The 26,130-nt window shown below is 49.5% G+C and overlaps 1 protein-coding gene across 1 annotated transcript in view; it reads left to right on the top strand.

Annotated features, from left to right (window-relative positions):
- Window positions 1–25,859, top strand: part of BORCS5 (BLOC-1 related complex subunit 5) — a 53,553-nt gene extending 27,694 nt beyond the window's left edge. The window contains exons 3-4 of the mRNA XM_054173901.1: window positions 7,838–7,995; window positions 24,803–25,859. Of these exons, the coding sequence (XP_054029876.1) occupies window positions 7,838–7,995; window positions 24,803–25,033 (389 nt within the window). The 3' untranslated portion in view covers window positions 25,034–25,859. The remainder of the gene's footprint in view (window positions 1–7,837; window positions 7,996–24,802) is intronic.
- Window positions 25,860–26,130: the final 271 nt, after the last annotated feature.

Here is a 26,130-nt window from a genome sequence, read left to right as displayed (position 1 = left end):
TACAAACATGTTCTTTGCTCACATAATAGCTATTCAGTTTGCCTACAGGCCTTGTGCTCCCCCCATTAAAGTTCAAAGGAACTGAAAATACCCAGTTGGCAAAGCCAACCTGGAGTGAAGACATATTGTGATCATAGGTTTCAGCAGTCAGCCTTATAGAAAAGAAACTAGTCTGTGAAGAAGACCATGTTGGTCATCAACATATCTGAGCTTAAAGATTCTGGGTGAATACCAGGGATTTCATTTATTTATTTTTAAATTATTATAGTTATTTTAAAGTAGTTTGGGCTTTTTATGGGGTGAGGCCCCATCCCTAGAGATGCTCAAGGTCAGACTCGATGTGGCCCTGGACAGTCTGATCTAGTTGGAGGTGTCCCTGCTCACTGCAGGGGGTTTCACAAGATGGACCCTTGAGGGTCCATTCCTACCTGATGCAATCTCTAAATCTGTGAACTAAAGAATCACAGAATCCTAGATGGGCTCAGGCTGGAAGGGACTTCAGAGATCATCTGCTCCAACCTCCCTGCCATGGGCAGGGACACCTCTCAACTACACTCAGCTGCTCAAGGCCTCATCCAACACCCCCAGGCAGGAAGCAGCCACAACCTCCCTGGGCAGCCTGTTCCAGAGTCTCACCACCCTCAGGCTGAGGAAATTCTTACTAAAATCCAGTCTAATCCTGTTCTCCCTTGACTTCAAACCATTCCCCCTTGTCCTGTCTCTGGACACCTCAGGAAAAGTCCCTCTGCAGCCTTCCTGGAGGATTCCTTCAGGAATTGGAAGGCAGCAATACGGTCCCCTTGGAGTCTTCTCCAGGCTGAACACCCCCAGCTCCCTCAGTCTCTTCTCATGGCAGAGGTGCTCCAGCCCTTGGATCATCTTTGTGTCCTTCTCTCCAACAGCTCTCTGTCCTCCTTCTGCTGGGGACACCAGAACTGGAGGCAGGATTGGAGGTGGGGTCTGAGCAGAGCAGAGTCAAGGGGCAGAATCCCCTCTATTGCCCTGCTGCCCACACTCCTCTGGCTGCAGCCCAGCACACAGCTGCCTTCTGGGCTGCATGAGGACATGCTGGCTCCTGGGGAGCCTCTGGAACAGGATTAGTTCAATAGCTGAGTACAGTGTTTTGTGCCTGTAATTTTAATTAACAGCTTTTGGAGACAGGAATTTTGTAGAAGATGAAGAACCACTGATGAAGATGTTGTTTTCTAAATGTCCACTGCTGTCAAACACTGGAAGCAGTATTGTGGGTAGACTTCTGGTCTGATGACAGATGAAGTTGCTTTTAAAGTCCCCTCCACAGAGAGCTTGGTTAGTTGATGACAGCAACCCTTTCTGACCTTAAAATGAGCAACAAGACCAACCACAGCATAGTTCACTTGGCTGCCTGCAACAATAAATTCCCAGCTGTGGACCTATTAGTTTACCTTCAGCAGTGTCTACCATTAGTGGTTGAAAAGGGGCTTGCCAAGTGCTTATCTAGAAGTCAGGCAGGAATGAGTACTACTCAGGTTGGAGACCACTCAGGTGGTTGCTGGGATCACCCATTAAAGGAGCAGAGCATAACTCTGGTGGGTCATTGTGTTCTGAGACTATGTAGAATCATTAAAGCATAGCATCCTTTTTCTTTCCAAGTACTTCAAATCATGAAAGTGTTGTGGGGGTTTTGTTGGGGTTTGGGGTTTTTTTGAAAGCAACAGCTTTCTCCTGCTCAGTAGGATATGATTTGTTGGAAGTGTATTTTGACCTGGAACCAACAAGGAGATGACTAAGTAGGGGGAAAATGGTTTGAACATGCCTCTGCCGTGCCAAAGAATATGGAAACATCCATGGATTTGTCAGGTCCCTGGTTCAGCTGGCCTAGTAGTGATGGATGGTGTTTGTCCATGCACAGCATGCTTGCTGTATGGCTTGGTTTTGTCTGAAGCACTGTTTCAGAGCTGCAGTCTGAGCCTTCCTTTGTCTCAGATGCTCCTTATCTACCTTTGTGGGCCTGCTCTTTATTGATCAGATGTATCCAAGCCGGGTGGGAGATCTTGACTTCTCTTCACCGTGGCAGGCGCAGAATGTGATCTGTCTTCTTATTTGTTTGACAGTGGAATTGGAGAGTCAGGATTGTGCAATTTTGGCAGTTGCCAGAGCATTTCTGGTCCATGTGCTAAAGCTCTGCAGTAGTCCTTCTGTTACCCCAGCTTCGTTTTCCCCAAGCCACAAGACCCTCCACACTGGGGGATGTTGCATCACTCATCGGCCAAGCAGCCTCTTCTTGAGGTTTCAAGCAGTGTAAAGATGATTCCTGGGGTACTTCCTTCTTTGGGAGAGAACCAAAAGCTTGAAAAATGAGTATTTAGTTTAGTAAGAAGTTAAAACTGTAGGTGGTTTTCTTCCCATTTATCAGCAGAAATATGCTCTCCTGGGGCAGTGAGTAATAATCACATGGAGAAAATCACAGGGACAGCTATTCCTTGGTGAGGACAAGGTAGGAGCAGAGCAGTTAGTTGCTCTGAGGTCTGTGGGTGACTAACTGCAGCCCAGAAGGCAGCCCAGAAGTGCTAGGCTGCAGCCAGAGGAGTGTGGGCATCAGGGCAAGAGGGAGGATTCTGCCCCTTGACTCTGCTGTGCTCAAACCCCACCTCCAACACTGCCTCCAGGTCTGCTGTCCCCAGCAGGAGGAGGACACAGAGGTGTTGGAGTGAGTGCAGCAGAGGCCACAAAGATGATCCAAGGGCTGAAGCACCTCTGCTGTGAACACAGGTTGAGGGAGCTGGGATTGTTCAGCCTGGAGAAGAGGAGAAGACTCCAGGGGGACCTTAGATCTGCCTTCCAGCCTCCTGCCTGGGAGTGTTGAAGGCCAGGTTGGATGAGGCCTTGAGCAGCTGAGTCTAGTTGAGAGGTGTCCCTGCTCATGGTGGGGAGCTTGGAGGAGATGAGCTCTGAGATCTCTTCCAACCTGAGGCAATCTAGGATTCTGATTCAAGTTGTGGCTTTCAGGAGTGAGCCTGAACCACTCAGTGACTTTTGTCTCTCCCCCTTTGGCACTTGTAAGAGTAATCATGTGTAGAGCAGTCGCTGAGGGATGGCCCTGTTCAGTGGAGAGTTCACAGTGTGAGCCAAGGCTTGAATAAGAAGCTGTGATTTCCAAGAGGAGAGGTGTTTGGTGGTACCTGGAGGTTTGCAATGCTGCCCTGGAAGTGAAGTTTTCTCAGTGCTGAATTACTAGAGGTTTTTAGATATCTCCTCAACTTTCTGTTAGTGTAGGAACAAAGGACACCAGCAAACCATTTTTAAACCCCTGCCCTTTTCTGTGTGTCAGTTTTGGTTCAGGATTTTTCCAGTGGGTCTCTGGTTTTTCATAGGTGAAAGGAAGTATGCTGCTGTCCCTTGAGTGCAGAGCTCATGGAGGAGATGTGGAAAACCAGTTTGGGCTCACTACCTGCTGCTGAGGAGGGGAAGAAGGGAAGAGACCTGGGTTCTGTTGCATGGAGATGGTCCTTTCTAGCCCTGCATCTCTCCATTTCTACCCCCTGGACTTCCCTGACTGGGATCTGAGTGGTTGCAGTCTCTCTCCCATGAAATTTCAAGAAGACTATTGTCAGCTGCTCTTCTGGAGCAAAGCTACTGACTTGCTGCAAAATAAAATGCAGTGCAGTAATAAAGTCATTGAATGGTTTGGGTTGGAAGGGACTTTCCAAGATCATCTAGTCCAACATTCCTCCTTTGAGCAGGGACACCTTCCACTAGATCTGGTTGCTCAAAGCCCCATCAAACATAGCCTTGAACATTTCCAATGATGGGGCATCTGCAGCTCCTCTGGAAAAGCTGCTTTAGGGTCTCATCACTCTCATAAAGTCTTTCTTCTGTCTCATCTAAGCCTACCCTCTTTCCATTTAAAACCATTGTCCTCTGTCCTGTTGCTGCAGGTAAGAAGTCTCTCTTGGTCTGTTTTACAAGCCCCCCCTTTAACTATGAAAAGGCCACAGTAAGGTCTCTGACCATTTTTCTGACCCTCCTTTGGACCTGCTCCAACAGGTTCATGTCTGTCTTGTGCTGGAGGCCCCAGAGCTGCTAGGTTGCAGTACTCCAAGTGGGACCTCATGGGAGTGGAGTAGAGGAGGATGTTGATGGTAAGGAAATGTTAATGTTTGTAGTGTGAGTGGCTCCTGTGAGCAACAGAACGTGGTGGATGGAGTTTGTGGCAGTGGGAATTTCAAACCAGTGCAAGGCTGCACATCCCTTTCCATGCTGCTCTTTACCTCTTCCTTTCATGCAAGTTGAAACTCCAAGCCTTGGCAATGTCAGCAGGCCCCCAGAGGTCTTTAAAGAAGCTAATTTCTTTGGCTCCTATCTAGTGGGGATACTACATCACCCAAGCTAATACTCTGGTCTATCTTTAAGGAGCATATGCTGCTTGTTTTTATTGCTAGTCCAAACATTTGTACTGGATTGTATTTCCACCTTGGCCTTCTTCTGAAAGAATTCTAGCTGAAGAGTTAATGTCTCCCTTAATTTGAGCCTGTGTTTTTCTGGGTAGTGAATGAGAGGCTCCTTGCAGTTAGTTAATTTTGCTTTTAGCATTATGTAACCTGCACAGGGCAGTAAGTAAATAAGTCTCAGTAGTATATTCCTTTAAGGCTCATTTGGCAGTCCTTGGCCTGTTCAGCTTCTCCATTCTCCTAAGGACCGTAAGCTGGCCAAAATACACACATCTGGTTAATTACATCTCTTAAACAGAGTCTAATTTTCTTCCTCCTCTTGAGGTTGGTGAGAGATTAGTAATAAAAGACAATTAGTTGGTTTACAGCATCGTGTATTTGATCAGGACAGCGGCAGGGGAACCGCCTGGGGTGTGTGGTGAGCTCTTCGTTCCTGTGTGAACATTCAACATATTAAAAGCTGAAAACATTATTTGGCCATTTATCCTGACAGGATAATTTGATAGGAGATCCAAATGAACAAATTGAGAAGCAGTAGAAAATGTAACATAACACATTTGAACAAAGTCTTAACTGCCTTCAGTGGGATTGCTCCTGTTAAATGTTTGCACTGCAGCTGAAAGCAAGCTTGAAAGATTTGCAGTTGATATTGTGGACCTAAGGTTTTATTTGAGCTGACTTATTTTTTCTTTTCTAAAACAGAAAAAAAATCATAGAATCATAAAATGGCTCAGGCTGGAAGGGACCTCAGAGCTCATCTACTCCAGCCTCCCCACCATGGGCAGGGACACCTCTCAACTACACTCAGCTGCTCAAGGCCTCATCCAACCTGGCCTTCAACACCCCCAGGCAGGAGGCAACCAGAGCCTCCCTGGGCAGCCTGTTCCAGAGTCTTACCAGCCTTATACTGAAGAACTTCCTCAGATGCAGTCTAGCCCTGCTCTCCCTCAGCTTCAAACCATTCCCCCTTGTCCTGTCTCTAGACACCCTCAAGAAAAGTCCCTCTGCAATCTTCCTGGAGGATCCCTTCAGGGGTTGGAAGGAAGTTGCTGTCCTAGTTTTATTCTCACTTCTGTCTGTGAATGTTTTCAAGGAGGTTTAACTTTCATAAGATGCTTCTGTCTTATGTCTTGGTTTCTATCTTGTTCTTGTGTTTTGGCAAGAACTCCATGTTACCAGTTCTGGCTTCCAATAGGCATGGGGGGGCATCCAAAATAGTTTCCATTTCCCAGTGAGGTCCATTCTTAGAAGGACTTTTGCAATACAAATACCTGGCACTTAATACTTTTGAATTCCTTTGTGTGGTATTTGCTTACATTTGCTATTTCAGTGTCTTTTTCTTCTGCCTATAAACAGAGAATCTCAGAGGGCACAGGGGTGCAGTCACCGAATTCAGTTTGCATAGCTCAGTAGATGTTTTGGGCAAAGCAGATTGTGTGTCTGTGCTGTTTGTTATAGATGGTGTCTCAGCAAGGAAAAAAGTTGTACTAATGCTGAAGGAAAATGAAATGAAATGAAAGTGAATAAATGAAATGGCAAAAAAACCCCAAACCCCTAACCCTATGGCAGTAGAGTTTAGCATCAGCTCTTCCAGCAGCTCTGGGGAAAGCACTCAGTATGGTGCACACATACTTGAGCTCAGCAAAGATTCTCAAATTGTGTTGTGCAGGCAACAAACAGTGGGTAAGAGAAATGTCTCTGGACATTTTTTTTGCTCATCTGGATCAGAGGGCTGGAGCACCTCTCCTATGAGGACAGACTGAAGGAGTTGGGGCTGTTCAGTCTGGAGAAGAGAAGGCTCTGAGGTGACCTAATTGTGGCCTTCCAGTATCTGAAGGGGGCCTACAAGAAGTCTGGGGAGGGACTTAGGATCTCAGGGAGTGATAGGACTAGGGGGAATGGAATGAAGCTGGAGGTGGGGAGATTCAGGCTGGAGGTGAGGAGGAAGTTCTTCACCATGAGAGTGGTGAAGCCCTGGAATGGGTTGTCCAGGGAGGTGGTTGGGGCCCCGTCCCTGGAGGTGTTTAAGCCCAGGCTGGATGAGGCTGTGGCCAGCCTGATCTAGTGTGGGGTGTCCCTGCCCATGGCAGGGGGCTTGGAACTAGATGATCTTTGTGGTCCCTTCCAACCCTGAGTGATACTATGATACTATTACCAGTGTCCCAATTTTAAATCTAATACCTTGTTGGTTGGTTTTGGTGAAACTTGGTCATCCAAGTAGGAAAGGACCTTAATGCCCAACCTTCCCCCCTCAAAAAAGTATGCTGTAAAATAAATAAACCTTAAAAGATGAGGGTGTTATGAAGCTTAAAAAGAGTCAAAGTAGGCAAACCAGGGACATTTCACCCCTAATAACTGAACTGAGGTGGATCACTTTATATTCAAGTGTGTGTGGTGGGGAACAGTGAATTTTTGGAGCTCTTATTTTGACAGCATGCATTTACTGAAAACAGTTTGAGCCTTATGCCCCTATGGGAATGCAGATCTCCCCTCCTTCACCTCCTGGCATACACAAATGAGGTGGGGCATTCATTTTTCCCAGCTGATGGGACTCAGGACTCAGTTTATACAACAGATCACTGAAACCCAAGCTGATGGACCTTGAAGTTCTGGCAAGCAGGGCTAAGCTGCATGTTCTTTGTACTGCTCTAAGCCCTAACAGCCATAAATGTTCAGTGTAGGCCCTTCCTACTTTTAGCCTTCATTATTACATTGCTAAGGTCAATTCAGTAGGACTAGGAAAGTCATTCTGCCCCTGTACTCAGCACTGGTTAGGCTACACCTTGAGTGCTGTGTCCAGTTCTGGGACCTTCAATTCAAGAAAGATGTTGAGATGCTGGAAGGTGTCCAGATAAGGGCAACAAAGCTGGGGAGGGACCTGGAGCACAGCCCTGCGAGGAGAGACTGACGGAGCTGGGGGTGTTCAGCCTGGAGAAGAGGAGGTTCAGGGGAGACCTTATTGCTCTCTAGAGCTACCTGAAGGGAGGTTGTAGCCAGGTGGAGATCGGTGTCTTCTCCCAGGCACCCATCAACAGAACAGAAGAACACATTCTCAAGCTGTGCAGGAGGAAGTTCAGGCTTGGTCTTAAAAAGAAGTTTTTCACAGAGTGGGAGGTTGCCCATTGGAATATGGGCACCTCCAGGGAGGTGGTGGGATCAGCCTCCCTGGAGGTGTTTAAGAATGCATGAGGTACTTAGTGCCATGGTCTAGTTGATTAGTTAGAGTTGGGTGGTTTGTTAAACTTGATGATCTTGGGGGTCTCTTCCAACCTGGTTGATTCTGTAATCAGTTTTTCATTACACCTTACAAAGCTTTTCTTCTGGATTTGTTCTTGTGCTTCTTGCCTGGCAGATAAGCTGGTGACAGGAACAATCAGATTAACTTTATTCCTCCCCTTGCCTCATAGGCCTCCTCAGTGGGCAGACCTCTCCCACCAACACCAAACTGGAGAAGCTGGACCCCCAGCAGGTGCTACAGCTTTGTCTACGGTACCAAGATCATCTTCACCAGTGTGCAGAAGCAGTTGCCTTCGATCAGAATGCCCTTGTGAAGAGGATCAAAGAGGTACTGCCTGCAGTGTGCCAGGTTCTGCTGGGGCAGGGCTTGGGGCATTGGCTTGCTCCTCTTGTGCTGTGGATGCAGGTGCTTGCTGTAGATGGTTGTGAGTTACTTGGAGCAGTCCACCTTAAAGTAAGCCCTTTAAAGAAACTTGGTGGTTGTGCATTTGAAGCAGTTTCCTAGCTTGCTTTGTGATCAGAACCACAGAATATCATGGGTTGGAAGGGACCTCCAGAGACCATCCAGTCCAACCTCCTACCAGAGCAGGATCACCCAGGGCAGGTCATGCAGGAACACATCCAGGAGGGTTTGCAATGTCTCCCAGAGAAGGAGACTCCACAATCTCTCTGGGCAGCCTGCTCCAGGGCTCTGGTACCCTCACAGGGAAAAAGTTTTCCCTTCTGTTCCTGTGGCACCTCCTCTGCTCCAGCTTGCCCCCAGTGCCCCTTGTCCTGTCCTTGGACATCCTTGAGCAGAGCCTGGCTCTGTCCTCCCCCACACTGCCCTGCACATCTTTGTCACCAGGAATGAGGGCACCCCTCAGGCTCCTCTGCTCCAAGCTCAAGAGCCCCAGCTCCCTCAGCCTGTTCCTCACAGGCAGATGTTCCACTGCCTTCAGCAGCTTGGTGGCTCTGTGCTGGACTCCCTCAAGCAGTTCCCTATGGCCCTTCTTGAACTGAGGGGTCCAGAACGGAATGCAATATTCCAGATGTGGCCTCACCAGTGCAGAGTAGTGGGGGAGGAGAACCTCTCTAGACCTACTAATCACAGCCTTTCTAATCCACCCCAGGCTGCCATTGGCCGCCTTGGCCACAAGGGCTCATGGGCATCCTGTTGTCCACCAGGACTCCCAGCTCTCTTTCTCTAAAGCTGCTCTCCAGCAGGTCAGTCCTCGACCTCTACTGCTCCACGGGGTTGTTTTTTCCCAGACACAAGACTCCCCCCTTGTCCTTGTTGGATTTCATTCAGTTCCTCAAAGCCTGACTCTCCAGCCTGTCCAGGTCTCACTGACTGTCAGCACAGCCTTGCATGCTGCAGTTGCATTGTCCTTCTCATGTGTAATTACTGATGTTGGAGCCTGTGGGATGGCCTCGTTGGGGCTTTTTTTGTTGTGGTGGTGGTTGTTTTGGTTTGTTTGTTTAAGTTAAGCCAGTCTGGCATGAGAAGTGATGCTATTGGAGAGTGTTTTCTCCCAGGTGTGGAGGGTAACTGGGGAATGCTGCACGTGTCAAAAGTCTCTGAGCCCAAATTGCTTTTCCGTGTCAAAAGAGCAACGTGTGAGCAGGTGGTTAATTTTGATTCATGCAACAACAACAATGACCTGGATTTGTTGTCTCTCTCTTGGCTTAGAGTTAAGAAAATCCCACATGACAAATTGGATAATAAATTCTGATTCATGGGCTGTTTTGAGAAGCTGCTGTCATCATGCAACTGTAAGCCCAAAATAACATGGGAGCCATTAAGGAACGGCCTTTTTGCTTCGTTGTGTCAGGATCTGAGGCCAGCTGTTACACAAGATGTACAGATATTTGCAGATGTGGGTGACTCAGGTCATAACAGTCTCAGAAAAGGGATTTAATTGCCAGCCTAATGACAGTGTGCTGCATCCATCCAAGCAGTTTGTAATTCTTCTGGCTGTTAAGTGTGAGAGGGGAATGTTGACATGATTAAAGCCACGGTAGATGTCTGCATTAGTTGGAGTTGCCCAGGGCAAGTGGTAGGATCCCTTTCAAACAATCATGATGTTTTCTTCCAGTTGCTAAGGCTCAGGATGTTGGTTTTTTTTTTTCCTGTCAAATAACTAAAATGAGGTATTGGCACTATTCTGTTCATCAGAGACTGCCTTCTGACAAAGTGAAGGAGGAATAGACAGCTCTGTCTCTCTGGTAACTGGCAAGGCAGTTGAATCAGGGCTTGTTTTGGTCACAAAATGTAAGTACCTTCAGATGCTCTCAGTCCCCTTGCCAGATCTGGTGGGGTTTTCCTGCTAATTTCCCCAGCAGTTCCCAAGTGGTGTTCTTGCCTTGGCTGTGCCCTCTGTGTGTGTTCTGGAGGAGCCAGGTGGGACCTACTCAGCTTAAATCATTCTTTCCAAATTGTTTCAGCTCTCCTTGGTGTGCACTAAAGGGAACTGCTGTTGGCAGTCGTTGACAACAAAGGGTGCAGCTGACCTAGAGCAGGCTCTGTCTCATGCTACAAGTGTAGACAAAGGAAATCCAGTTGGTTGTACCCACTTGGCAGCAATTATTTAGTTTTGCCCTGTAGACAAAGCTTTGACCATTGGTAAAGAGTGAAAATGAAAGAGAAAATGAAGTGTGTTGTGAAGAGCATTGTAGGAAGGGGTTGCTCAAGTTAGAGAAAGCTATGGTTTGTCTTTGACTCTGAAAAGAATGTAAGCACCTTGTAGCTGAAGGAGAGGAACTAGGCAGAGTTTGGTTGGATGTGTTAAAATACTGTTTTGTTGTTTTGACCTATTGTATGCCTTAATTACAGGCATGCCAGTAGAAAACAACCAATTCAGATGTGACACATGTGCCTTCTGAGAGACTACACAGCTTTGCTATGTAATGTAATAAACGACTTTGCTTGCATCTCGTCCTGGAAGCATTGCTTGGGGTGAATCTACCATCAGTGTAACATCTGTATTATAACAGAGCATCAGGGGTGCATGAGCTTTGAGTGAAAAGATCTTCAGCATTTCCAATGCTGGCAAAGTGGATGTGCTGTTCAAAGTATCATAGAATCAGAGAGTGGCTTGGGTTGGAAGGGACCTCCAAAGGTCATCCAGTCCAACCTCCCTGCAGTCAGTCAGGACATCCTCCACTAGAGCAGGTTGCCAGCCTGACCTCAAACAGCTTCAGCCATGAAGCCTCAACTCCCTTCCTGGGCTACCTGTTGCAGTGTTCCACCACCCTCATGCTAAAGAACTTGTTCCTAGTGTCTGATCTAAATCTGCTCTGCTCTCATTTCAAACCATTGCCCCTCGTCCTGTCCCTCTGCAGTCTTCTTGGAGCCTCCTTCAGGTGTTGGAAGGTTGCTCTTAGGTCTGCCTGGAGCCTTCTCTTCTCCAGGTTGAACAACCCCAGCTCCCTCAGCCTGTCCTTACAGCAGAGATGCTTCAGCCCCCTGATCATCATTGTGGCCCTTCTCTGGAGGTGTTGAAGGCCAGGTTGGATGAGGCCTTGAGCAGCTGAGTGTAGTTGAGAGGTGTCCCTGCCCATGGTGAGGAGGTTGGAGGAGATGATCTCTGAGGTCTCTTCCAACCTGAGCCATTCTGGGATTGTATGATCTTGCTTTTCATGAAGGGGAGAGTTTGCATAATATTTCTGTGCCACTGGGAGCATGAGTGTTTCCATGTGAGAATGTTGTTATGCATTATTTCAACACTGCCATAAAGGTCTGAAACATATCATTTGCTAGTAATTAATTAGTGTGGGTGTTGTTTGTGCCTGGATGTATCATCTGCCTCTGTTAGCCTAGATGAAATGCTGAATGGCAGTGTAGTGGAATACCCTATAATCAGGTGTATGAACTGTGCCAAACTGCTGCAGGAGACAAGAAATCAGACTGGGGAGTTAAAAAAATACATTGAGTGATTTATTTGCAGAGCAGCTGCTGGGAATGGCACACTATCAGATCAAATTCCCAGATGAGATGAATTCCAGCTGGAACAGCTGCCCAGGTGTTGGTTGTGAAACAAGTGAACATAACAGCAGTGTATGGTGAGGAACTTAGAAGAGTTTTTAAGGTCAGAAAGCATTCTTGGGTGATAGACTTCTCTCTTGCTTAGTAGAATCATGAGATCATAGAATGCATCAGGTTGGTAGGGACCCTTGAAGGTCATTTTCTCCAACTTCCCCACAGTCAGCAAGGGACAACTAGATCAGGTTGCTCAGGGCCCCATCAAGTTTGACCTTGAATGTCTGCAGGGTTGGGACCTCCACCACATCTCCAAGCAACCTGTTCCAGTGTTTCACCACCTTCACTGTAAGAACTTTCCCTGATGTCCAAACTAAATCTACTCTGCTCCAGTTTCAAATCACTGCCCCTTGTCCTGTCACTACAAACCCTTCAGTCCCTCCCCAGCTTTCTTGTAGTCCCCTTCAGGTACTGGAAGATGCCTATGAGGCCTCCCCAGAGCCTTCTCTTCTCCAAGCTGAACACCCCCAGTTCCCTCAGCCTGTCCTTGTAGCAGAGATGCTCCAACCCCCTGATCATTTTCATGGCCCTCCTCTGGACCTGCTCCATCAGGTCCATGTCCTTCCTGTGTTGAGGGCTCCAGAGCTGGGCACAGCACTGCAGGTGAGGTCTCCCCAGAGCAGAGGGGCAGGATTCCCTCTCTCCATCTCTGGCCATGCTGCTTTTGATGCAGCCCAGGCTGCCATTGTTCTTTTGGGCTGCAAGTGTCCTTTGTTGGCTCCTGTCTATCTTCTCATCCACCAGCACCCCCAGGTCCATTTCTGCAGGGCTGCTCTCAATCTCATCCTCCCTCAGCCAGGACTGATATTGAGGATTGCCCTGACCTAGGCCCAGGGCCTTGCACTTTGCCACTCAGCCACTGCAGTTCCATGCAGTAACAATGTGGATGCTCTGAGTGGGATGGAGCTGCCACTGCTCTCTCATTGACCTTCTGTCTGAACTGTTGGGGGGGGTGGTGGTAAGTACTTTTGGTAGTTGATTTTGAATAATAGTCTGTAGCCTTAGGAGAGCTTCCTATGGAACTGATCTACAGTGCCCAGGATTTCTTTGAGGCTTTTCTGAAGCCAAAGACTCACTATCAGATGTTCACAGTACCACAGTACATTAGAGGTCAGAAAGGACCTCCAGAGATCAAATCCAACCCCCCCTGCCAGAGCAGGATCACCCAGGGCAGTCCACACAGGAATGCATCCAGATGGGCTTTGAATGTGTCCAGAGAAGAAGACTTCACAACCTCTCTGGGCACTCTCACCTTCACTGTAAGTTTCTCCTCATGTTGAAGTGAAATCTTCTATGTTCAAGCTTGTACCTCTTGTTCCTTGGCTTATTGTTGCACACCACCCAAAAGAGCTTGACCCCCTCCACTTGACACCCACCCCTCAGATATTGGTAGATATTGATCAGATCCCCTCTCAGTCTTCTCAAGACTAAACAGCCCCTCTCTTCATAGGGGAGATGCTCAAGTCCCCTAATCCCCCTCATCACCCTCTTTGTTGGATTCTGCCCAGCACTTCTCTGTCTCTCTTGAACTGGGGAGCCCGAAACTGGACACAGTATTCCAGGTGTGGTCTCACCAGGGCAGAGTGGAGGAGGGAAGAACCTCCCTAGACCTGCTGGACATTTCTTGATGCACCCCAGGAAAAGTCTTGTGACCTCCTGAAAGTGCTGGACACGTTTCAGCTTCAGCACTGCTGAGGTATGGTGGAGTAAGTCTTGAAAGTAGCTCTTCTGGGAGTGAAGGAGTAGATCCTCCCCTTGTGTTGGAACATGAAAGAGCTGCTGGAGAGCTTCAAAAAGACACTTCAGAAACGTTTCAAATTATCAATGGTTAACGTGATTGGAACTGACATACCTTGGAGTTTCCCTGATGAGAAGCTGTTGATTGGTACTTTTACATGAGAACTGTGGCTGCTGGGGAAAGAACAAAAGCTTCCTCTGGGCTGTCAGATGACCAGAAATTCCCAGTCTGAGTGCTGGGCTTGTGCCCCTGCACATCTCACGCTCCTGCCTCCTCGCGTGCGTAGAGGCCATCTGTGCAGCACATGGGAGGTAGGGCTGCTGGAGCCACATGTGCTGGGCTGACTCTGGGTGTGCAGCAGGCTGCATGGATGGTCCCTTCCAACCTCTAATGTACTGTGATACTGTCATCTTTGACTGCAGCTCCCCACACACAAAAAAAGGAGTCCTTTCTTGCCCAGGTGGCCAAGACAGCCAATGGCATCCTGGCATGGATTAGGAATGCTGTGTCCAGCAGGAGCAGGGAGGGGATTGTCCCCTTGTACTCAGCTCTGGTGAGGCCACACCTTGAGTATTGTGTCCAGTTTTGGGCACCTCAATACAAGAGAGATGTGGAGGTGCTGGAGCCAGGGCAGAGGAGGACAAGGAAGCTGAGGAAGGGCCTGGAGAATAAATCTGATAAAGAGCTGGAGATGGCTAGTTTGGAAAAGAGGAGGCTGAGGGGAGACCTCATTACCTTTTACAACTACCTCAAAGGAGGTTGTGGAGAGGCTGGTGCTGGTCTCTTCTCACAGGTAATTAGTGATAGAACAAGAGGATCTCAAGCTGTGACTGGGTAGGTTTAGACTGGACCTTAAGAGAATGTTTTTCAAAGCAAGAGTGGTCAGGTATTGGAATGTGCTGCCCAGGGAGGTGGTGGAGTTCAGCCAGATTTGGTGACGACGGAGGTTCTTGGAATCAATACGGCTGACCAATATGATCGGTACTGATCCTTTATTGTTCCAGTATTGCAGGCCCATGGCTCAGGCCTGTGGTGAAAGCATGGCACAGCAAAGCATGGAAGGAGAGGAGACAGGACAGGCAGAAAAAGAAGAAGTGTGTAGCAAGGAAACTGCTACAATTTATATAAGCTTGGTGTGCCTTGTTGGCATGGACTCATTGGTCCCCTATGAGTGACCACACATCACACTATTGTAGATTATTGCTCCAGCTATGGATGACACGCGAGGTTTGTTGATGCAGGTGCATGTCCTGCTGTCCCAAGATAACTCACTATGTTTCTAGCTACCAGCCTCTTGTTTTAGTTACATGCTGCAGGCACAGCACTGTTTTGCTACACTGCTAGCTGGCCCTGCACTTCTGCTGAGCATGGCCTACCACCATGTCAGGCTCTAGGCCTGCACTGCCAGATTGCTCACACCGCTCGTCACTGGTGTTCCCACAGTGGAGTCACCAACCCTGGATGTGTTTAAAGGTGGTTTGGATGTGGTGCTTGGGGATATGGCTTAGGGGTGAACCTTGTAGAGCAGGGTTCTGGGTTGGACTTGGTGATCCTGAGGGTCTTTTCCAACCTGAATGTTTCTGTGATTCTGTTATAATCCTTTTATCAGTTCACAAACTGTAGGAAATGGTTGAGCTTCAACTCCCTTTCATTCTCTCAGCACAGATTTAAGACCTCTTTTCCTTAAGTAGAGTTTTCCTTCTGCTGTGTCTACCCCTGAATAACCATGGCACAGGTTGTATCCTCTTTCAAAAGACCTTCTGTAGGGCATGGGGAAAGAAAGACCTACAGTTACCAGGTTCCAGGTGTGAAGCTGAGAATAATGTCATTAGATCTGTGAGGGTCCCACAGCACTGGAACAGGCTGCCCAGAGAGGTTGTGGAGTCTCCTTCTCTGGAGACTTTCCAGAGCCATCTGGATGCATTCCTGTGTGACCTGTGCTAGATTCTGTGGTCCTGCTCTGGCAGAGGAGTTGGACTTGATGATCTCTGGAGCTTCCTTCCAAACCCTAACACCCTGTGATCTGTGATCAGATCACCTGCAGCTGGAAGGGTGCTGACAGGGTTAGATGTTACCTTTTCACTCAGGAATGAGACCTGTGCTGTCTTCTGTGAGACACCTCAGTAATCATAAAATGGTTTGGGTTGGAAGAGACCTCTGAAGCTCATCCAGTCCAGCCCCCCTGCAGTCAGCAGGGACATCCTCTGCTAGGTCAGGTTGCTCAGAGGAGCCTCAAGTCTAGTCTGCCTTGAGCAGCCAGGTCTAGTGGAGAGGTGTCCCTGCCCATGGTGGGGTGGTTGGAGTAAATGAGCTGTGAGGTCCCTTCCAACCTGAGTCAGCCTAGGATTCTATGAATTCTAGTGATGACTTGTTTTAGATGGCTGTAGATTGTTCCATGAGAGCAGCAACTGAAAGCTCTAGGAGACCTGCTCTTACTACTTCAGACCCATGAGCAGTAGAGAAATGACTGCAACCTTCTCTTGGGGACAATTTAGAGAACTGATAAAATTAGTGTGTGTGGGGGGTGGTTCTTCTTTTTTTCCCCTCTTTAAGAATCCTGTTATGGAGACTTTCAAAGCCAACCTGGATGTGTTCCTGTGTGGTCTGCCCTAGGTGATCCTGCTCGGGCAGGGGGTAGACCTGATGATCTCTGGGGGTGCTTTCTAGCCCCTGACATTCTGTGATTCTGGTGAAAGCCTGACACAGCCATGGCAAACACTGAGTTAGGATCCAGGAGAAGATTCAGTGGGAGAGATGTTGCTTCTCTTAATCTGGTGGTCCTTCTGCTTCTGTGACTGTCAGGGTGATGGGCCAGTCAAGCAGGCTGATGAGACAAAAGAAGAGTGAGCTTGAGCAGACAACTTTTTTTATTCTCCCCTGCTGTCTGAGGTGCAGAACTGAGCCCAAGGTTCTGCAGCTAATTTGGAGGAGGAGGGTGGGACTGCTGCTTTTTAGCCTGAGGTGGTGTTGGATTCTGCGTGATGTCAAGCTGCTCTGAGCTTCACTTGCCTGTGTTAAGAGTTTAGCTCTTTTGAGGGAGCAAGGATGCTGAGCAGCTGAGGGAAATGTAAGGAGAGAAAGGTCAGCAGGACAGGACTGTGATGTGTGATGTATCCAAGCTGGAGAGCTGGCTGTACCTACAGCACCAGATTCCAGATGGCTGATGGATGTGGAGTGTGCTGTCCATCTTCTCCCACCTCTGTGGCATGGGACCCTGCTTGTTTCAATCACTTGGAAGTCTGCTGGTTCACGAGTGGTAGGTAGAAGGGAGGATTTGGTTTAATTGTAGCTTTAGGACATGGGGGTTTATTGGTTTGGGTTTTTTAGCAGTGGTTATTGACAGTCATAACCGAAGCTGGGGGACTGCCAGTTGGCAGAGGCATGCTGGTGTCTCAAGCAGGGAGGGCTGGAGATGGAGCTGTGAGAGAGCTGTGAGTTGTGGAGGTCAGAGTGTGAGGTAGTGACAAACATTCCCAGTTCAATAATGCAATCTACAGGAAAAGATTCACATAAAGCTGGAAAAAACACACCTTCTGTGGCATTCTGAATTCTGTTGTGCAACCTAAGGTCTCCTAGAACAGTTAAACCATGATGTTACAGGTGCAGCAGCCTATCTTTTGCTATCACTTATCTACTGTAGCTCTAAGAGACCAGGTCTGGATTTAGTTGCAGGTGTTTTGAAGTGAGGGCTCTGCTGTACCTATTAATATTACTACAAGTCAATGTTAGAGCCAGTCTGTGGCTCTCTTGGTGGTGAGAGAATAACCCTTGACATTGTTCACAACTCTGGCAAATCACAGAGGGAGCAAAAGGAACATTCTGCCCTGGGATTTAGTCTTGGAAAGCAAAACTGAAACATAAGTTACAGTTGTTTAACTGGCAGTGGCACAGAGGAAGGATACCCATGACTGATGCTGAAGAGAAGGATGTGGGATCCTTGGCTGGGGTTGTAGGGTTGTAGAATGGTTCAGGTTGGAAAGGACCTCAGAGCTCATCTACTCCAACCTCTCCACCATGGGCAGGGACACCTCTCAACTAGAATCAGCTGCTCAAGGCCACCTCTGACCTAGCCTTCATTACCCCCAGGCAGGAGGCAGCCACAGCCTCCCTGGGCAGCCTATTCCAGAGTCTCACCACCCTCCTGCTGAAGAACTTCTCAGATCCAGTCTAACCCTGCTCTCCCTCAGCTTCAAGCCATTCCCCCTTGTCCTGTCTCTAGACACCCTCAGGAAAAGTCCCTCTGCAGCCTTCCTGGAGGATCCCTTCAGGTACTGGAAGGCAGATGTAAGATCCCCTGGAGTCTTCTCCAGGCTGTACAGCCCCAGCTCCCTCAGCCTGTCTTCACAGCAGAGGTGCTCCAGCCCTTGGATCATCTTTGTGGCCTCCTCTGGACTCACTCCACCAGATCTGTCTTCTCATCCTGCTGGGGACACCAGAATTGGAGACAGGATTGGAGGTGGGGTCTGAGCAGAGCAGAGTCAAGGGGCAGAATCCCCTCTCTTGCCCTGCTGCCCACACTCCTCTGGCTGCAGCCCAGCACACAGCTGCCTTCTGGGCTGCTTGAGGGCACTGCTGGCTCCTGGGGAGCTTCTCAGCAACCACCACCCCTAAGTCTTTCTCCAGAGCTACTCTCAACCCACTCTGCACCCAGCCTGGATTTGTGCCTGGGTCTCTGTTTTCTACCCTGGCAAAAATGCTCCCCAGTAACCTTATCACTTAGCAGTGTGTGATGAGTGGGAGACCCAGAGGATGTTCCCATCATCAGGAAGTCATCACCATCTATTGTGCTAACTTTGCGTGACTTTATCAAAGAGAGGGGGGAGGAGGGGAGGGGGGAGGGAAGCCATGGATTGAGCACATTTGTTTTGCAGCAGTATAGAAAGAAGAGCTGTCTGCAGCTTCCAGTGTGTTAATTGAGAAGTATTTTCACACCAGCACATGGTGACTAATGTTCCGTGCAGTCCTGTTCCCGCCTGTCACTTTCTGATGTGGCTTTTGTGCAGCTGCAGGAAGGAGTGCGTTTGACCCCAGCCAGGCACCTGACAGCACGAAGGGACAGGTCACTTGTGCCCAGGGTGCTGGTGCAGCAAGTCACAGAATCACAGAATGTTAGGGGCTGGAAGGGACCTTGAGAGATCATCCAGTGCAAGCCCCCTGCCAGAGCAGGATCACCTCTACCAGATCACACAGGAGCTCATCCAGGCAGGTCTTGAATATCTCCAGAACCTCCCTGGGCAGCCTGTTCCACTGTTCTGTCACTCTCACAGGGAAATAATTCTTCCTCCTGTTTGCATGGAACTCCCTATGCCTCAGCTTCCACCACTGCCCCTTGTGCTGCCATTGGGCATCACCAAGCAGAGCCTGGCTCCAGCCTCTGGCACTCACCCTGCACATCTTTATAAACGTTAAAGAGGTCACCCCTTAGTCTGCAAGCTACAGAGCCCCAGCTCCCTTAGCCTCTCCTCATAAGGAAGATGTTCCACTCCCTTCATCATTTTCATGGCTCTGCACTGAACTCTCTCAAGCAGCTCCCTGAGGTCCTTCTTGAACTGAGGGGTCCAGAACTGGACACAATATTCCAGATGTGGCCTCACTAGGGCAGAGTAGTGGAGGAGGAGAACCTCTCTCAATCTGCTGGCCACAGCCCTTCTAATCCACCCCAGGCTACCATTGGCCTTTCTGGCCCCAAGAGCACATTGCTGGCTCATGGTCGACCTTCCATCCACTAGGACCCCCAGGTCCTTTTCCTCTTCACTGCTCTCCAGCAGGTCAGTCCCCAAACTATGCTGGTCCACGGTGTTGTTCTTTCCCAGGTGCAAGACTCTACCCTTGCTGAACTTCATTCAATTTCTCCCTGCCCAACTCTCAGCCTGTCCAGGTCTGGATGAATGGCAGCACAACCCTCTGGTGTGTGAGCGACTCCCCTCCGGCCTGGTGTCATCAGCAAACTTGCTGACAGTGCTCTGTGTCCCTCATCGAGGTCATTGCCTCTCTAGAAGCTTGATTCCAAGTGTAATGAAAATTCTAATTGCATGTTCTGCAACCAGGGAAGAAAGCTCTTGCTGCAAATCCTCAGTCTCAGGCATTGAACTAACAAGCTGTGACCTCTGTTGCCCACCACAGAGGTGCTGTAAAACCATGCCAAGCAAAGAGGTATACGTAGGGCACTGGTTCGTTTGCAGTGTGGTCTCTTTGAAAATAATTGGGCAGTGTCCAGTACTGACCTCAGTCTTTTTTGTGGGCTAAATTAATGTCTTTATTCTGCTTGGCAGTGTGGGCCAAGAAGAATGTCAGAATGATTGCAAGAATTTGTGGTGTGCGAGATGCCTGAGAGCAGCCGTGGTTGGTTTTGTGTTTCATCAGCGTGGTGTGACAAGTGGCCCTGTGCAGTGCAGAGGTGAGTCTGCAGAGCCCTCAGCCTGCTGCAGGGCCCTTGTAAGTGGGGCAATATCCATCCCATGCACTGTTGTTGGGTGTAATTTCTGAATGTGTTTTCATTTGAAGGCAAGCAAAGCCCAGCAGATGTCACTTCGTGTTTCGAATGTGAAGCTCGGGCGTAAATCGGTGCCCTGCTGCTACTGAGCCATGGAGGAATCATGAGCTTTGAAACAGGAGCAGGCCGAAGTTCTGAATGTTGCTGCCTGCACAAAAGAAAGCAGATTAGCTGGAAGGGGAGTTTGAGGTTCATCTGGTTTATGAGGCCATACTCCTAAAAGGAAAAAGTGAAGAAATTCTTCCATTCTTTTTGATGCAGGAAGGAGCAAAGGCCTGTCTTCTGCTCTGGGTATGTCCAGCCTCAGGTTTTCTGCCTTAAGGAGAGGAATTAGTTTCAGAGAGAAAGGAAAATTACACTGTGAGCTCTCACCCTTTCACTGACAACACTTCTCTTCCTCAAGACCAGCCTGGGCAGACCCTCTTGCTTTGATGGGAATTGCGACCCTGACGCTGAGTGCTGGGCTCTGCCCTCTGCTATTGTTCTGCTGCTTCTTAACAGTCTTTTGACTGTCTGAATCTGCAAGCTTCTGTATCTGCAAGCTTGGGGTGGTGATACCTTGCTCAGTGCTGATGTTTGAAGAAGAGATTGGTGATAGTGGAACCTCGATGATAAAGTCATTGAGGGGCTGTTGACAGTGTAGCTCCACATCTGCCATGGCTTATGGGTACAGAGTGGCGACTTCCTGTTGGTGGAAGTTGTCCACAGCTGTAGTGGCCTGGTGTAGTAGGAAGCTTAAAGCAAGCAGAGCAGAAACAATGGTGCAAATAAATGTTTGCAGATGGTTGGAGGGCAGTGGAATTGCTGCTGGCTTTGAGGCGTCTTGCTGGGCCTCCCAGAGGGCTTCTCAGCCAGGGGTAGGCAAGAAGGCTGAGGCCTGAATGTTTTCTAGAAGAGAATGTGGTTGGGCCTCGTGTTGGGAGAGGTGGGAATTGATGGGAGCTTCTCAGAGAAGGCAAATTCACTCATCTGACCCTTGAGGGTGTCTTGACAAGCATGGAATACCTTGGCTGTAGGTAAGGGAACAGCCTCTTTGCCTCAGCTCTTCTCCAGATGCTTTTGATGACTCATGTGGAATTAAATAGGTGGGGGTTAAGCAGATTCTCCTGCACATTCCCTGGCAGATTCCTGAAGGACACTTCTCATCTCTCTGGGGTGTGAATAGGGCTGACCCTCCTGAGTCCTGTGAGTGAAGGCCCCATCTGAGTCCCAGAGGGCCAGGGTTGCGTGCCAGCAGTGGTAAAAGCACAAGGTCTGGCACTGGCAGGAGCTTGCTTGGAGGGCGAGGAGCAGGAAGGATGTAAGTGTGTATTTAGGCCTCCTTCAAGGCAAGCTGCAAAGAGGTACTGACATTTATAGACAGGAATTAACACTTTCCCCACTCCCCCCCCCCAATATCCCCTCCCTCTCAAAGACCAGACTGAGTAAAAATTGACCTTTCTTCCCAGTTCCTCAACTTCAGCCCTCCCTGTCAAGGTGCTGGCTGTGCAGCTGCCGTGGCCTCCCACCACAGGCAAATCTGAGCATGAGGTGTAGGGAAGTCATAGGAAATGCTCACTTCCACCCTTTCTCTTTTTTGTAGGCAGCTTTTTTAGAGCCATTGTGCATGTGTCCAAAAGTAGCAGAGAGCTTGGAAGGCCGCTCTGCATTTCTTCTTCCTCTTGCAGGTCAGCTCCAGCTCCTCCCCATGTTCCCCTCCAGTCAGGGTATGTTACACAAGGAGCCTGAAAGTCAACAGATGTCACTTATGGGAATGCAGACAAAAGGAGGGGGGGGGAATTTATTTTTCTGTTGTTTCAGAGCTTGGGAGGTGTGAACTCTGCCTCTGCTGTGAGGCCACGTGGCAAACCTGCCTGTGGAGAAGAGCTTCAGCCCCAGAGGAGGCTTTTGCCTGGGTCCCTGCACTGCTCAGTTTAATGAAGCACGGTGGCTTTTGGCAAGGCCGTGGCTGCCTGCCACTCCGCGCCACTGTCTCCACAGGCAGGACGTTTGTAGGTGCTGGACTGAATTGACTTCCACCCCATGCAGACCTGGTGGTGGTCTGCTTTTTACACACTCCAATTTACAGAGCTAGCACCAAGCCACTCAATTATTCAGCTGAGGTTTTAATGGAAACCCCTGCGTAGGCTTAAATTGTTTCCACTCTACTTGGAGTTTCCTGCTCTGCTGGTTTCTATTTTGTCCCGAGCATGAAAGCGTGAAGGAGGAATTCACAGGAAAGCAGAGGGGCAAAGAGGAAGAATTCAGCCTGAGAGAACTAGAAAATACAGATGAAATAAAAGGTTAATTGGTACTGGATGCAGCTCTGATGGAGGTGACTGGGGGGGGGTGGTGACTGCTTCCCAATCCTCAGGAAGGTTGAGTGGTAATGTGTGTTTTTGCAGTGCCACTTGTAACTTAGCCTTCTCAAGGAAGCATTTTCTTGCCTTACTGTTTTGGTCTAGAGTTCTTCCCCAGGGCTTTCAAGGGACGTTTGGCAGCAAACAGCTCCCCCCACTTTTACCCCCAGTTTCAATCTCTGCTGAGAGGACAGCACTCTGTCTGCTGGAACTTCCCTTCTCAGGGGATGCCCCTTCCAGCCTTGCACCGTTTTCACCAAGTCCTCCCCTTGCTGTGGACTCTCTCCCCTACAGCCCTGCACTGTTCCAAGCAGGGTCAGGATTGAGCCTGCTAATTCTGTATGGTGTGAGTCAGTGAGGCTTGGTTTTTAGTGCCAGACTGATACATTTGGGTTGTCCCTGCTGACAGTTGCTGTCCTCCACCAAAGGGCTTGACTGTCACACACTTGAAGTGAGTGCTATCGTTGGAGCCTTTGCTTCCTGGAGGACCAGGAGCTTTCACCACAAGCAGTGGTGAAAGCTGAGAGTGGTTAAGATGGAAGCAGTTTGGAACACTGGTGGTAAGAGTCATCAGTGGGCTCAGACTAGTCAGCATGCTCCTGCCCTTCATTCAGCATTCCCTGTGGGCAGGTGCCGAGTTCCGGGCGAGGGGGCTGCTTTCCACAAGGTTGCAGGGCGGAAGACCACTGCTGAGAAATACTGGTTTGAAGAGGTTGCACACTGGAATGACTGTGAATGCTAAGCACAGCTACAGCAAACTGAAGCAACTCAGCTTTGTGTGTGTGTGTGCCCTTGAGGGCTTGGAGCGGATCTGGTGCAAATCAGATCTGGAGCAGCTCAGAGCAAACCCTCCGAGTGTGCGGTACAGCTTATGACACAAAAAGCAGCTCAGGCTCTCTGACTCACCTCTGATGGGGCAGCAGCAGCAGCTCTCAGCTGAACTCTCCCTGGAGTTTGTAGGTTTGGCTGAAGAGAAAGGGGCTGTGAATTACCAGGGGCACCTTCCTCACTCAATGGCAGGAATAGCACCGGGTTCCTGTCATTGTCATCGTGCTCCAGCCATATGTGGGTACTTTCTGTGTCTAATTGCATGGCTGATTGACTTAATGCCTCTCCTGGGCTCACTCCTGACACTTTTGTTTTTAGGATTTGGGGAAATTGAGGACAGTAGCAATCCATTGTGGTTCTCTCTCAGGACAGGAGTTTTCTAGATGACAATGGCAACCACAGCCATGGCTTAGTCACAGAGAAACCAATGAAATTACCACTGGTAAGTGTGGTAGAACTTAACACTTGCAAATGAATGATCTCCACTGAAAACACACAGGTGTAGATGGAGGCCAGGAGTTTCTTGGGCTTGGGTAACCTGGAGGCTGTGCGTGTCCTTTCTTGGGAAATCTCTGGCAGTGCCTATTGACAAGTCTCCTTCTGAACACCTCCAGTGACGGTGACTCCACCACCTCCCTGGGCAGCCCATTCCAATGGGCAATCACTCTCTCTGTGTAGAACTTCCTCCTAACCTCCAGCCTAAACCTCCCCTGGTACAGCCTGAGACTGTGTCCTCTTGTTCTGATGCTGGTTGCCTGGGAGAAGAGACCAACCTCTGCCTGTCTACAACCTCCCTTCAGGTAGTTGTAGAGAGCAATAAGGTCACCCCTGAGTCTCCTCCAGGCTAAGCAACCCCAGCACCCTCAGCCTCTCCTCATAGGGCTTGTGTTCCAAACCCCTCACCAACTTTGCTGCCCTTCTCTGGACACACTCCAGCAAGTCAACTACTTCTGTTTCAACAGAAACTCCAGCACAGGAGGTTCCACCTCAACATGAGGAGGAACTTCTTCACTGTGAGGGTCACAGAGCACTGGAATCATAGAATTGTTAGGGTTGGAAGGGACCTCAAGGATCACCCAGTTCCAACCCCCCTGCCATGGGCAGGGACACCTCACACTACAGCAGGTTGCTCACAGCCACATCCAGCCTGGCCTTCAAAACCTCCAGGGATGAGGCTTCCACCACCTCCCCAGGCAACCTGTTCCAGTCTCTCACCACCCTCATGGGGAAGAATTTCTTCCTGACATCCAATCTGAATCTACTCATTTCTAGTTTTGTTCCATTCCCCCCAGTCCCAGCACTACCTGACACCCTCAAAAGTCCCTCCCCAGCTTTCTTGTAGGCCCCCCTCAGATACCGGTAGGCCACAATAAGGTCTCCTGGGAGCCTTCTCTTCTCCAGACTGAACAGCCCCAGCTCTCTCCATCTGTCCTCATAGGAGAGGTGCCCAAAGAGGTTGTGGAGTCTCCTTCTCTGGACACTTTCAAGACCCATCTGGATGTGTTCCTGTGTGATCTGTGCTAGATTGTATTGTCCTGCTCTGGCAGGGGGGATGGAGTCAATGATCTTCCAACCCCTAACATCCTCTGACCCTTTTGGTGCCTCCAGAGGGACACCTGTGGCACTTCTCAGTTGTGTGCAGCCAAGCCAGTGCACTGAAAGGCCTGTGTCAGCGGCTGGCCTAATGCACCTTGCTCTGCTTGTTGTTTTGAACAGATGGACCTCTCCGTGGAAACTCTGTACAGCTTCATGCAGGAGCGCCAGAAGAAGTATGCCAAGTATGCAGAGCAGATCCAGAAGGTGAATGAGATGTCTGCCATCCTGCGCCGCATCCAGATGGGCATCGACCAGACGGTGCCGCTGCTGGAGCGGCTGAACGCCATGCTGCCCGAGGCCGAGAGGCTGGAGCCCTTCAGCATGAAGCCTGAGCGGGAGCTCCGCTCCTAGCTGGGCAGGCAGGCTCCTTCTCCTCTCCTTCCACGCTCCAGCCTCTGGCACCGACGCGCTCCCGGCGCAGAGGTGCTCCCAGCAGGCTGCCCTGGCAGATGTTGGGAGCGCAGGGCAGCGCTGCCGGACTCGCTGCCGGAGCGCTGGAGGAGGAGTGCTGTCAGCTGCCAGAGCCGCACAGCCGGGAATCCAGGAGCTCCCAAGTCCTGTGCTCTGGAGAAAATGATTTACTGTTCCTTCATCTCCCTCCTCCTGCCTCCTAGACCACACCACCTCCCGTGCAGAGACATTTGTTGTGTTGCTGACTAGAGGAGGAGTTTGCTTTCAGCTGACCCTTTTGTTGTTGTCGTTGCTGGTTTTTTTAACTAGAGGAATTCAAAGGGATATGGGGTATGACAAACCCTCTAACATGGTGGTTTTGTGCTACAAGGAGATGGCTTCTGAGCTTTTTTTTTCCCTGAGCTTTTTTCCCTGGCCTTGGAAGTGTGTGTGTGTGTTTTATAGGTGAAAGTGTGGTAGCCAGGAACCAGGCTGTTAAAATCTGCCATTATCATAATGAACATGGTTTGCGTGGCAGGGTTTTGGCACGTCCTCCTTCAGGCTCCTGGCTTTATGGGCTCACTAATTTATGAGGCTGTAAAGGACTAACTGTTGCAGATCTGTATGTCTGGTAATGTTCAGAAAGCTTTAGTGTTGCTCTCAATGTCCCCTTGCCCCAGCTGCTGTAGGGGGAGACCTCCCACCTCGTGTCCTTCACCTTGCAGGGTGATTCTGACAGGCTCTGGCACTGACCTGCTCACTTTGCATCCCAGAGTTGGACTCGAGGTGTCTTCCCCCCCCCACCCCTGTTTTTATTGGAACACTCCAGTTGTCTTGGTGCTGATGTTTCTTTACTTTCAAGTGTGTGAAGTTGGAGATGGGAGACAGGAGAAGTCCTCTGGGTCTTTGCTTTGGCACGGGCACCGCCATGCTGCAAGCTTGCCTGGGCACGGTGCTCAGTGCCTGAAACCACCTGGCCCGTGGGGACTGCACTCAGTCAACTGCTCCAAGAGCAGCAGAATCTCCTCTTGCCCCTCCTCCCAAGCTGAGGGCACTGC

The sequence above is a fragment of the Dryobates pubescens genome, chromosome 27, assembly GCF_014839835.1.
Source record: "Dryobates pubescens isolate bDryPub1 chromosome 27, bDryPub1.pri, whole genome shotgun sequence".
In the NCBI taxonomy this organism is placed as follows: Eukaryota; Metazoa; Chordata; class Aves; order Piciformes; family Picidae; genus Dryobates; species Dryobates pubescens.
The sequence above is the reverse complement of the archived record's forward strand: the minus strand, read 5'-3'. Positions and strand labels throughout refer to the sequence as shown.